The 12,944-nt window shown below is 37.8% G+C and overlaps 1 protein-coding gene across 1 annotated transcript in view; it reads left to right on the plus strand.

Moving 5' to 3' along the window:
* The window catches only part of THSD7A (thrombospondin type 1 domain containing 7A), a 214,478-nt gene that overhangs the window by 94,503 nt on the left and 107,031 nt on the right, over positions 1-12,944 (plus strand). Inside the window, exons 3-5 of the mRNA XM_074863607.1 lie at positions 5,748-5,996; positions 7,559-7,740; positions 9,553-9,621. Of these exons, the coding sequence (XP_074719708.1) occupies positions 5,748-5,996; positions 7,559-7,740; positions 9,553-9,621 (500 nt within the window). The remainder of the gene's footprint in view (positions 1-5,747; positions 5,997-7,558; positions 7,741-9,552; positions 9,622-12,944) is intronic.

A 12,944-nucleotide genomic window follows, 5' to 3' on the forward strand; every position in this document is an offset into this window, starting at 1 on the left:
GCACATTCCTGCAGACTTTACATGTTGCCCCTATGCTACCTCTTCTTGTATCCAGTCTGCTCTGTTGACTTACAACAGCATATTAATGCAACACATGTACTTGTCTTTGAGTTTCCCAAGTAACTATTTGGACAGAGCTGTATGGGTGATAGTGAGGACTTATTTGTGCACTCCCTGCTCTTTTTGAATGGATAACTTTTCATATAGTGTATGCTTAGATGTCACTGAAAGTATGTAGAGCATAGAGATGCTTGATGCAGAACTTCTAGTGGTTTGGGTGATATTGTGAAATGAATGTTAACTGTCTGGTTTTATCTTCTGATCTGTCACCTGCCCATTTGCTTTTTCTCCTGTGAGAAGATTAATTCAACTTTAAGTAACTAAATCAGATGTATAAATCCATCAGAAAGTGCAGAGCTATTTATATGAAATTAAGCTTTTCTTTAAATTATTTGTGGAGATCAAATCTGTAACATTAGGTACCAAACCCAGAATACACTATTTTGTGTAACAAAGACAGTCCCAGGTTTCAATTAAGAATCAATCTCTAAAGTTTCTTGAACCAGACATTTAAAGGCAATGTAACCAACCTTCTCAGCTAATGCATTACATATGCTGAACCTTTTAAATGGCAGATGTATCTTTCAGAGTTAGCATTTTTATGCAATACAGTATTAGTATGCTTAATTATGAATGTCTATAAATATGAATGTCTATAAATGTCCATATATAGTCATCTACACTGAAAGGTATGAGAAACATCTGTTTGTCTTGGTAAGATAAAGTTTCAAAATCTTTTGGAAATATTTTAAAGGTGTCTAGAGTAAAAAAAGAAGAAGAAAAAAGGTCTTTGAAAAATGAGAGGGGATTTTGGAACATCAAATTAATTGTTCCCAAATTTCCTGGGACAGGGGGATATGTAGAGATGCAACATGAAATTAAGTGCAGATTAATTTAGTTGCAGGTAATAGGTATATATGCACTTGGGACAAGGAAAGGTGGTAGTGAGGGAAAGGATTTGTAATCTTGAACTGGAAACTACTCTATTACCTTCTAAGAGATTGAAGCACTTCCACAATCATTTCCTTAACTAAAGAGTTTTAACCGGGTCTTGTTTAGAGAGATTTGTGATACTGAGAGTTTAAATGTGATGCTTCCCTAGTTGATCCTACTTGATCTAGAATGCAACACATCGTCTCCTGCTGCCTGCAACATGAAGGAATGAAAACTCTTGATAATGGCCATTTGCAATTAGCTCTCACAGTTTCTCTAACTTGTTCAAAGAAAACTAAGTGTTAAAAGAAGAAACAGCATCTAATTTGCTTGTCTGACACTTCTTTTGCTAATTGTAACTGTCTCTGCCCTCTCGCAAAAATAATATGACAGTATGTATAACAGTAAAGGGATCGTTTGCTGATGACTCACAACAATATCAGTTACTTGTCAGTATTTACATACTACTGCAAGTGGTGCATGGTTTTAATAAGCAAGAAAGAAAATAAATGGATAACTCACTTTGCCTCTTGTTTGTCTCCCTAGCAATATTTATGTTCTGGTTACAAGAACTTAAAAAATTGTTTTATATTTCACTTAAAATTGGTTAATTTTATAAACAAATGTTTGAAGTGAAGCATGCTTTAACTCTATTGCTTTACTTCTATCAAGGATCATAAATAAACAGTGGGGTTAGTAACATGGTACAATTCTGTTTGGATCCTCTTCATACTTGCATATGGAAATAATAACAAACAAGATAAAATGACCATTCTAATTATATAAGCTATATCAACAACAGCTTTTAATAAAAAATAAAATGAGCATGAAGTGGAAGGCAATAGCCTGCTGAATCTATGCCCCTCACCAAATAACTCTTCAGTTGAGTCCTGTGAACAAATTTAGGTCTAGATTTTTAAAAACATTTGCATTATGATCCACAGAGGCGCTTCAGCATCATGGAATTCAAGATTACAGGGGCACTGAAAAGTGAGAAACTTCAGGACATCTTTTTGCCTATATAGCAATTACAGATTAAGGATCTGTGAAATGAAAATTTGTTATCTAAAGTTGCAGTAATGCCTATGTTGAATTCTTTGTGAATGATCTAGTAGCACTTGGAAGCTGAAAAGTGTCTGGAACCTATAGTAATCTTTCAGGAAGCAACTAGATCCTTTAAAAATTGATAAATATCATTAGTTTGCAGGGCTGGCCTTAATTTTTAAGTGGGGTTGCTTGACAACTTTCTATTAAAGTGGGTTTTTTTCAATTTTGGCTATAGGAAGACTTTTTTTTCTTAGTACGCTGGCTTAATTTTGTCATTTTTTTCCACTTTATTCAGGAAATCTGATAAAAATTCCTTTTAAATCTAACTAGCTCAGAATGTTATTTTTTGAAAACTGATAAGTGCATTAGTTTTGAGCTCAACTGCAGCTCAAGATCTATTTTCTCTTATGTATCGATCATCCTAAAGAACTTGAACGCTTTGTGTTGCAGTGGAGGTTTCCCTTATCAGGGAAGGTGTTGTGGTTTGAGCTCAGAGGGAAACTGAGCACCCCACAGCCACTCACTCCCCCCTTCCCACCCAGCACTGGGAAGGAGAAAATGAAGCAAAAATCAGGAATCAAGATAAGGACAAGGAGGGAGGAGTCACACATTATAGTCATGGGCAAAAGACAGACTCGTTAGGGGAAGAAAAAAGAACATAAATTTAATACAGACACTAACAACAATACATAGAGTAAGACTGTGAGAAGCATTACCACATCTTGAAAACACCTTCCACCATACCTCCCTTCTTCCCGGGCTCAGTTTTGCTCCCAGTATCTCTACATCCTCACCCCAAGTGGTGCAAGGAGGCAGGGAATGGGGGGTGCGGTCAGTCCTGCTGCTTCTTCGCCTCTGGGCAGAGGCGGGGGAACTTCTTGCATTCTTTTGCTCCAGCACAGTCCCCTCTCACAGGAGACAGTCCTCCACAAACCTTCTCTAACATGAGTCCCTCCTATGGGCTGCAGTGTTTCCCAAGCTGCTCTGGCATGGGTCACCCCTGCGTGTTGCAGTCCTCCCAACGCTGAACTACAGCAGTGGGGGCTGCTTCTTCCCCCAGGGTCCCAGCCTTCTTCAGACGCAGTCACCTCGGTCAGTGTGGGGCCCTCCACAGGCCGCAATTCTGTATCTGCTCCGCTGTGGCAGGGGATATCTGCTCCATGGGTGGCAGGGGGGCGACCCTGCTGTCTCACCGCGGGTTACAGGGGAGTCTCTGCTCTGGTGCACTTACCCTCCTCTCCTCCTTTCTTCCACTGACCTTGGTGTTCACACAGATGTTGTCCTCCCAACTCCCTCTCCTCCTCCCAAGTTCCCCTTCTTAAATACGTTATGGCAGAGGCACAGCTACTTGGCCGGGTCTTGGTGCAAAGGTGGGTCTGACTTGGAGCTGGGGGAGCTTCGAGAAGTTTCTCACAGGAGGCCACAGCTGTAGCCCCTTTTCCCCACAGAGGGAGACAGTCTCTGCATGAAGCTGTGTAGGAATTGCAGCCAGTTACAGCCAGGGGATACCTTTAGGGTTCCTGACAGTTAGGGGATACAAGCAGATTGAAGGTATCTTCAGTGAAGAAAGATTAATTAATTAATTAATTAATTAGTAAAGCGACTTGTCTTTCTCATGTAACACTTCTCCCAAATAAGTTTTGAAGCGAGTGCAAAGCCCATGGATTATTACACACCATTAATTGATCTCTTCACCCAGCACCAAAGCCACGTTGTGGTGGCAATTTTGTGTGTGTTCCCTGGCAATACGTGTCTATAGTTAAACTCAGCCCCAGTCACAATATTAGGGAAGAGATTGGTTTTGTCTTCTCTCAAGGGAGTCACATTGGCAAGGAACTTGGGAGGTGATGATACGTTAATCTGTTCTCCAGAAGGATTTGCAAATACTGCCCATGTTAGAATCCATAAGGAATAGATCTTTTCTCTAGTCATTAAAATGTGTGTCTTTGTGGGATAAATGAGTCTATATGTTTTGTCAAAGATACAGAAACTGCTATATTGAATTTGACAGTACTTGTAGTCTTATGCCAGATGGGGATACATGAAGGTGAAAACAGTTGATTATTAAAGAATAATTTTCTCAAAAGCTTTGAGTGTCTTTCATGCCAAACTGGGTGTAGTTTCTGTCCTTAAGCAGAATAAATGTTTTCTATCATGTGTTAGGGTTCCCCCCCTCCTCCTTTCATGTAATAATAACATAGGAAATCCCCTACTGAGTAATCCCCTATGGACTGTCAAACCCAGCAGTAGTAAAGGGAGATACTATTTAAAGAACAAGCATGTGAGGCCTGTCTGCGTCCATTCCCTTTGTGTTTCCCCAGTATCCAAAGTCAGTATATCAGGGATGGTGACTAGTATACCACTGCCTAGTCATTTTAGTATCCATATATAGACTTATTGCCCACAAATTTGTTCAACCTCTTTCTGAACCTGTCTCCACAACTAGGATCTTCTGTCAGCAAGATGTAGAATTGCTCTGCCTCTTGTCTGTAGAAGTACTTTCATTTATCATGTTTTTAAATCTCCTATTAGCCTCATCAAGTATTCCTAGTTCTAGTATTGCAAAATCTTGTTGATAACAGTTCAACACGGTGTTGGATATATGGGTAGGGCAAAATTTTGTAGAGCAACAGAATTATTGTAAATAGTCATTATTTTGTTTTTATTTTGTATTCTATTAAAAGGAAAACAATGAGCCTTTGTTGTGTTGTTTATAGGACTGGTACTGAATAGAGATTTCATTGTGCCATCTGCAGTGCTAATAGATCTTTTTCTTGCCTGTTTAACTACTTCAGAAGCCAGAATTTTATTCCAAAAGAGGCATGATAAATATATTTATGTTGTAATTGTAATTAAGGAGTTAAAGTTATGATCACTTTAATTGTAGTTTACCTTCTCTATGGCTAAGTTTCCTATTGTGAATCAGGCTTTAAGGTAGAAATGTTAGTTTCTAGTTAGAATATAGAATATGTTTAAAAATGCAGAGGCATTTAGAGGGATAAAATCTTGCTGACAACCTATGCAATATGTGACTGAAGCAATCAGATGGAGAATGGAAATTAAATGACAGTCTTCATGAGGAACATGGAATTAAGGCTATGGATTCACTGTAGCTGGAAAGGCTCTATTCTAATGGAGGGATCGTTCCCCTTTTAGACCATGAGGCATCACTGTGGCAATATACCAGCTGTTAACAAAGCAAATTATTAGTGACCAAGTATTCAATATATTTGACATTGCATTTTTAAACAATTTGTAGTCTGGAAATGAGGAGAAGATGACATTGAACACTTGTTTCTCTTCAAAAACATTATACAGCCATCTCTGTTATTGATCCTTCACTTCCTTTTTGTTCCAAGAAAAATAATTGAGTATACCTAAAAAATAAAAGATAAGTGGTGAAAAATTGATTTATTTCCTCTTTTGTACTTCTGTATATGTATGAAGATTTATAGTTCAATTTTGATCACAGATATGGCAATACTGGTCATTTCTAAATATAGCAAATCTTCTGTATCTGGTTTGAGTCACTTTAACCAAAAGGCCCTTAGCCTGACTTTTTGGGATCGAATACATTTGGGCTGGAACTTAACAGCTTTACAAATGTTTACTGACTTTGCGTGTTGCAGTGGACATCACTTTTCTGTAGGAGTTCATGACTGTCTGTGAATATGTGTGCTGAAAATTGTAATGCTCTCTTATTACAGCTTCTGCAAACAAGACAAGCTGCCCATTACATTCCAGTCCTGTGTGATCACGAAGGAGTGCCAAGTGTCAGAGTGGTCAGAATGGACCCCCTGCTCCAAAACCTGCTTTGACATGACAACCCCTAAAGGGAATCGTACAAGATCACGGACCATTAAACAGCTCCCTATCGGCAGTGAAAGTGAATGCCCTCAATTAGAAGAAGCAGAGGAGTGTGTTTCTCAAGGCGATGGTGTGGCACCGTGCATTACGTAAGTCAGTTCATTTCGGTTGTCCCTATACTAAAATGAAAAATTTCAATTAAGTATACAGGGCTGGTGATGGAATATCAACAAAATCATTATTGAAGAAATAATGGTTTGATTTTTTTTTTTAAATCCTTTCCTTGTTCAGTGCTCTTAAAAGCCTGAAATCTGCAAATAGCTGCTATTATAGTGAAATCAATTCCTCCTCTAATTACAGGAAAAATAACAAATACATATTTTTTCATTACTGTTAACTTTTAAAAGAGACTATTTGTGCGTATACAGGCTCAGTCAAGACCATAATAAATTAATTGTATTCATTTGTCAGTGATCTTTTCCCTACATAACATTTCTACCAGAATCATTGTTTTCTGAAGTACTTGTCTGTTTGCAGACAAAATGCTGAACATAGGAAAAAAGGTGATAAACATATGTTTACCAACCAGACTTTTTTAGCAAGACTCATTTAGCAAAACAAAGGCAGGACTGGGCCCCAAATGGAAAGTGGGAGAGGCTAACAGAGACAGTAAATAAATTAACCCTGTTTAAAGTTTAGGAGAAATGACAGCAAGCACTATATGATTCAAGAGATTGCTGTAATCCTTATCAATTAATCAAAATGAATATTAAAGTCCCAACTGTGCTTTTTCTTTATCAGACTGAGAAGAGGGTCTGGGTAAATGTCATTTGATGTTAAGCATCTTTGACTGCGGTACATATTATTCATTTAAGAGTTGAAATGTCATATTTCCCCATCGCCAGCCACATTAGGAAGCAGTTCACTTGATTTAGCCTTAAAGTACTTGTTGGGTAGAGAATTCTGTGGCATTTCTTGTGGTTCATAATCCTGATTAGGGTTTTAACTGGAAGTCACAGATCTTCTTTCCTGTGCATTCACTGATTAGAAAGCTCACAGCTTCTCATCATTCATCAATACCCAGCAGGGATGCTTCAGTACTGCAGAGCCGTCTTCCTCTTGACAGTGAAAAAGGAACTTACTGAAAGGTTTTTCTGAAGAAATAATAAAAAATACAATTACAATTTTACCTTGATATTCAGGATAAACTTCTGTCTCATCAAAGATGAACAAGAGGCTTTTGGGTTGGTTTTGGGGGGTTGGGTTGTGGTAGTTTTTCCCTCTCCTTTTCTGGCTCTTATGTTTCTCAGCATGCACATTTCTTTGATATTTTGGCTTTGGTTCATATAAATTGTCTAGCTCTAAACAAATGCTGAGAGTCACAATCTTGAAAGTTAGTTTATCTGAATATAGACTTTATGTCTCTTTATATCAAGTTTTTCTTCCCTCCAATAAAATATTTATATGTGCAGTATGTTTCGGGAATTGAAAAGAAAAGATCTTCCTAAAAAGTAAAGAGGTAAATAATAGAGGAAAAGTTTCCACCCACATAAAATATCAGACTTAACGTATTTCTGTGTACAAGAAATTGTGGGGCTCAGGACTTCTAGGAAATGAATAAAGCTTTTAAGGTGTTTCAGCTTGTATAACTTAATGCTGTGTAAAATGGCTTAATGATTTCTAAAGATTCAATTAACCAAATTTGCTCCAGGTACGGTTGGCGGACCACAGAGTGGACAGAATGCCGTGTAGATCCTCTCCTTAGCCAACAGGACAAGAGGCGAGGAAATCAGACAGCACTGTGCGGAGGTGGCATTCAAACCCGGGAAATGTACTGTGTGCAAGCTAATGAAAATCTCCTCTCCTATTTAAATACTCTCAAGGAAAAAGAAGGTAAATTTGATTCACTTGCAGGTGAATTAAGTATGAAATCAGAGCACTTCAGCATTCCAGAGCTCATTGACAGCCATTGTCTTCTGTCATGAGTGCCTTCTTACCTTGCAGGTTACTGTTGTTTTCTAGTTCAGATAAAAGTATTTAATTGCAGTAACAGAGATGTCATAAATTGCAAATATTGGTTCCTAGCTATAAATTACTGTTTCATAATATCTACTGAAAAATTTTGTCTTATGTGAAGGATGTCTCTCAATAAGAAATAGCATGAGAAGGTGGGTCAGAAATCTAGATTTAGTTCCTTCCTCTACTGTAAATTTCCTGTGTGTCCCTCATCAGGGTGATGAACCTGTGTGGTTTGATGTGCAGATGGAATATGTCAGTTCTGGCATGTAAGCTCAATATAGAAATATGTAAAAATGTGACTAGATTTCATTCTCAGGGAATTGATTTTTTTTTTTTCTCTTTTCTTGATTTGGTTAAATTCTTAAGTCTCCTTCAGGACTTCAAGCCGATATAATTTAATGGGTTTGTTTCCCTAACTGAAAGAGAAGAGATTATTCCTTGTCACTATTACAGTGTATACAGCTTCTTAAGAAAAAAGAGAATAGCTTAGGGGACAAAATCTTTAATTCATTTGGTAATATACGTACTTAAGAATAGCACTTGCGTATTTTATGTTACGTCTACTTCTGCATACTAATACAGCACTATAGATTTAGAAATTAGTGAATTAAGCTAAATGCATTTAGCTTGTTAATTAAATTTTATCCTCCTCTGTAGCTGTTTCATGCAAACACACATTATTATTAAAATATAAATAAAGAAATACAGCCACATACTTCAGGAAAAGCATCATTATACAAGTCATGTGTAAAACAACATTTAGACCAGAGCTGACTAAACTGCAGGCTAGTGAGGTTTCTGCTGTGGATTAAAAGTACTCTCAAACTTGCTGTAGAGGTAGAGTTTGTGGGGAATATTAATGCCAACATCCATTTCAGCGTGACTTCTCATATCAGTAGGGTGTGACTTGTGTGCTCTGTGGGCCCCACATCTGTATTTATTAAAGAAGCAGCTTTCAAGCCTCTTCATTTAATGCAAATCAGCTTCTGCCCAAGGGCTTTTAGTAAATCGCCTCTGCCAAACAAAGTTTAGATGCCCCTGCCTTAGAATAAAGGAGTAAAACCTCCCAGCTAAGAAGAGGTAACAATAAAATCAGTGGCAGCTTACTGTTCAGAATGATGATTAGGATTTTGGCAGGCTGTGAAGTCTCGCTATCTTAGGCGGGTGTGAAATCTGCCCTTATCAGACTGTGACAGGAATACGCGGAGCCCATCAGGAGGTAATCTCTGCAGGCCCTGGAAAGCTGATTAAAATGTAACTAGTCTCTGGATGCATAAACATGAGAACAATCTTTCAAGAGCTCCAACTAGGGGTGAAGTGGGTCTTAGTTTAAAAAGGAGCTCTGGGGTGTTTCCATATTAGGGGACAGATTTTCAGAAGAGCTGCTTCTCCACTCATCTTCCCTCTCTCTCCCCTCTCATCTTGGATTCAGTGTGGGCAAGAGCTGCTCTCCAGGCCCTCCTAGGAATAAGCAAATCGGCGCCTCTAAAAACAATACCGTTTGAAAACTATGAGTAATTTGAGGATGGGAAAAAGCTGGGGGAGACACCTACTAGTTTTAGCTGTGGGGAAACACCTTCATTTCAGTGTAGTTTGCTGTTGGTTGTAGTGAATGTTGTCTTGGCGAGGCTGCTTTGAAGACCTCCATTCTCATATACTCACGGTGGCGTTTCCCTGTTATTTCAGAAAGTCAGTCACAGAGCAAGTCGAAGGCTAGTGCTGCACCTCTGCTATCGATCACTTTTGAAATAACAGGTAGGTAAATTAAGGCCTCTGACCTGAACTTTCAATCAAAAGCGTGTAAAGGAGGCAGCGTCCCTTTCGGGAGATCGATATTGTCTGTATGGGTATAATTAACATGTTTATATGCTCTGAAATAGCTTAACAGATTTGTGCATTCTCAGGAAACTTCAGATAGATTTGAAAGTGACAGGCCTAAACTCAAACTAAGGAAGCTCATGAGCCAGCTAGGATGCTATGACAATTCCCTGCTCCATTCCTGAACCGTTTTAGCAAGTGACTGGTTTTCCTCTTGATTCTGAGCTCTGGGAATTGCTTCGTCGTTCATCACAGCTGCTATTTCCAGTCCCTTTTGTAGTTTAAATCTACAACTGAGTTAGGGCTCCAGTAAGAATTTGAACTTTTAATACTAGCTGAACCAGAATTCCTCATGGCATTCAGGTCTGAATTATCTCCTATCAGAATTCATAAATTTAGACTTGAGGAAGAAGAGAGAGTACTTAGTGTAGTAATTAGACAGCTGACAACCAAGATTCCTGGAGGCCACTGTCATTCTGCAATTTACTTGCTACTGACTTAAATTGTTTCATGTCTATTCGTGTATTTAACTGGTTTAGTCATGAAGTTTCTCTCACAGTAGACCTATGAGGTAGATTTGTGTCATCTTCTTCCAAGTACCTTTAAAACCCTTGATGCAGAATGAGGATTGGAGAAAAGTTCCTTTATGGACATAAATTTATTCTACATCTGCAAGCACGCACTTGTTGCCCTGTTAAACAGAGAGGAACCACTTACATGGATGGAGTTGTGCAGTTGCTTAGAGGATCAGGTCCTGAATTATCTGCTGTCTTTTGATGACAACACTGTAGAAGATGAGGGTATGAAGATGATGGTTTTTTTCATTGTTGGTCATAACGTATTTTGGACTTGGGTTTTTCTTGCTTTTTTTTTGACTGACAGCACTTTAGTTGGAAAAGTTTCCTTCTGTTGTTTGCTGTGAAACCAGTGTGACAAATGATTGGAAAGAGGAATATGAAGTTGTGTCTGCTTATGCTGATGAAGCCACATACAAATTCACTCTCTTTGCTAGCCTGGTCGTTACTAGGCATTAGCCTGTTGAGGGTTTCTCAAGAAAATGAAGAGGTTGAGACCTCAATAAATGTATCAAATGGTTAAGAACAGAACAGTGTTTTTTTCTTTTCAGTTCTTTTAAAAATGCAGTAATTTGGGGAGGTGTTTCACAAGGGTATAAAACATATTCAGCAAAAGTTTCCTAATATAGTGGATGATTTGAGGACAGAATGATTGAATCTCATTTGAGTTTTTAGGTCACTACCTCAAACCTGAGATTCATTCAAAACTGAGTCTAATTTTTTAGTTAGACTGAAGTGAATTCCTGAATAGACTGAAATCCATTCACTTTTCTTTCCAATTTTGGCCCAAAATTTGGTCAAATTCCACACAGAGCTTGTAGTACTGCACACAGTCTAATCAACATTCAGCATCACTGCCAAGGAATAAAGAACAATCTTTATTGATGCCACAAGGGAGTACAAAATGACAGAGATAAGAGAAGGTCTTAAACTGTAAATTTCCGCATCTAGCATGATCATCTCTCAAAGTGTCTTTGCTAAACAATAAGCAGCAAAAGCTGAGCTCATTTATATTTTTTTGATGCTGAAAGGATTGCATTTAAATTAATGGGAGCAAGATGTTCTTAAGATACCCAGGCAAGACTAAGTTTTTTTTATTTTACTGTCATCTCAAAGAAAGAATTCTGAGTAACCCTGGGTGAAATACAACCTGACTGTTCAATGATGAAAACATTTTTTAATAATCTGGAATATAACTTGTCCACCCTACTGTTGAATTCTTTTGTTTTAAAAGCAATATATAACAGATCTGGTAGCAGACATTTGTACATCACTTATGTTCCAAGAACAGTGTTTCAAAAACATTTTGGCATATTGAGAGATTTATTGATACCACTTACTTGTCCCCAAAACAATTCTGTCTTCCCCTACACTCTAATGAGTGGTGAAAAGGCAGATATTTTCAGTAGGTGTTTTCATGATGTTTATTTAACAATGTTTGCGGAGAAGACCTAGAATTCTTACTGAACAGATGCCTCCAAAAAAATTGAAATAGTGTTCCTGTTACTTAAGTCAGCCTCTTTAAAGCCAAACACAGTCACAATTCCTCATATTTTAGAATTTCAGGACCATCACAAATTTAGCTTGAAGCCAAATGGATTGCAACAATAGCGCAGTAGTACCTTCTGTTGGCAGACTCTTAAAAGTCTGGTTGAGATATGGAACATCTGTGATAAGAAAATCAGCTATTTAAAACTTCCTAATGAAAGATCTTTGTTATTTTTCTGAGTAACATCACATGAAATAGTGTGATGGTAAGTGCTTTACCCTGATGCAGGCTGGAGATGAAGCACAGCATTCCTCAGAACACTTTTTCTGCTCCCTGAAGCAAGGCTGTGTCTCAGGGGTGTAATTGACCCTTAATTTCAACTGTCTCACTTGGGCAATTCCCCAATGAAATCAGGGTTAAAAAAGTACAGTTAGCAATTACTTACTGGTTTTCTTCTTTTATTAGAAACTATTTAATACAAATTCAATTACAGGCAACTTATGTTTATTTATCCATGTTCTACACAAGATATGCATATTATGTTGATTATCATGCACGTTAGGTGCGTATGTCAAACTTATTGTAAAATTCAGTGTTCTGTCATAAAATTTAATTCCAACATAGTGTTATGCAAATGTTGGAATATTTTTTCTTGTATGATTTTGTGTTAAGAGATTAGTGAGCTGGAGGCAGTAATGTTGAATGACTATCTGCCATCTTCATGCCTTCGTTATGTGGAGCAACACAGTGTAAAACTGTGCCAAAGGAGACAACATGGCAAACCAGAATGGGGTGATGATTATTCATTCCCTTTCCCGTTAAAATAGTGAGAAGTGAATACTTTTTCTGTAACTGGAAAGATCATCTACTTAGAAAATCTGAATGGAAACACACACACATATCTACAAATGAAACCATACTTTAATAACCTGATGTTCACTTTAACATTATATCTGTGGTTATTGATCTCATCTTTCAGAAAGCTATTTTGTCATGTTCTGAACTTATTTTAGAATATGTTTCATCAGTGAGCTCTTTCCATCAGAAGAGATTATTTGTAGTGGTAGCAGAAAATTAATGAGGTAACTTTCCTGTGAAAAAATGCTGAGGGAGTAGGATGAGAGAGTTTTAGGTTAAGGAATTGCATGTTTCTTCAATCAACCAAAGTGAACGAATATGGCCGACTTCACTTTGCT

Source organism: Strix uralensis, chromosome 1, assembly GCF_047716275.1.
Source record: "Strix uralensis isolate ZFMK-TIS-50842 chromosome 1, bStrUra1, whole genome shotgun sequence".
NCBI lineage: Eukaryota > Metazoa > Chordata > Aves > Strigiformes > Strigidae > Strix > Strix uralensis.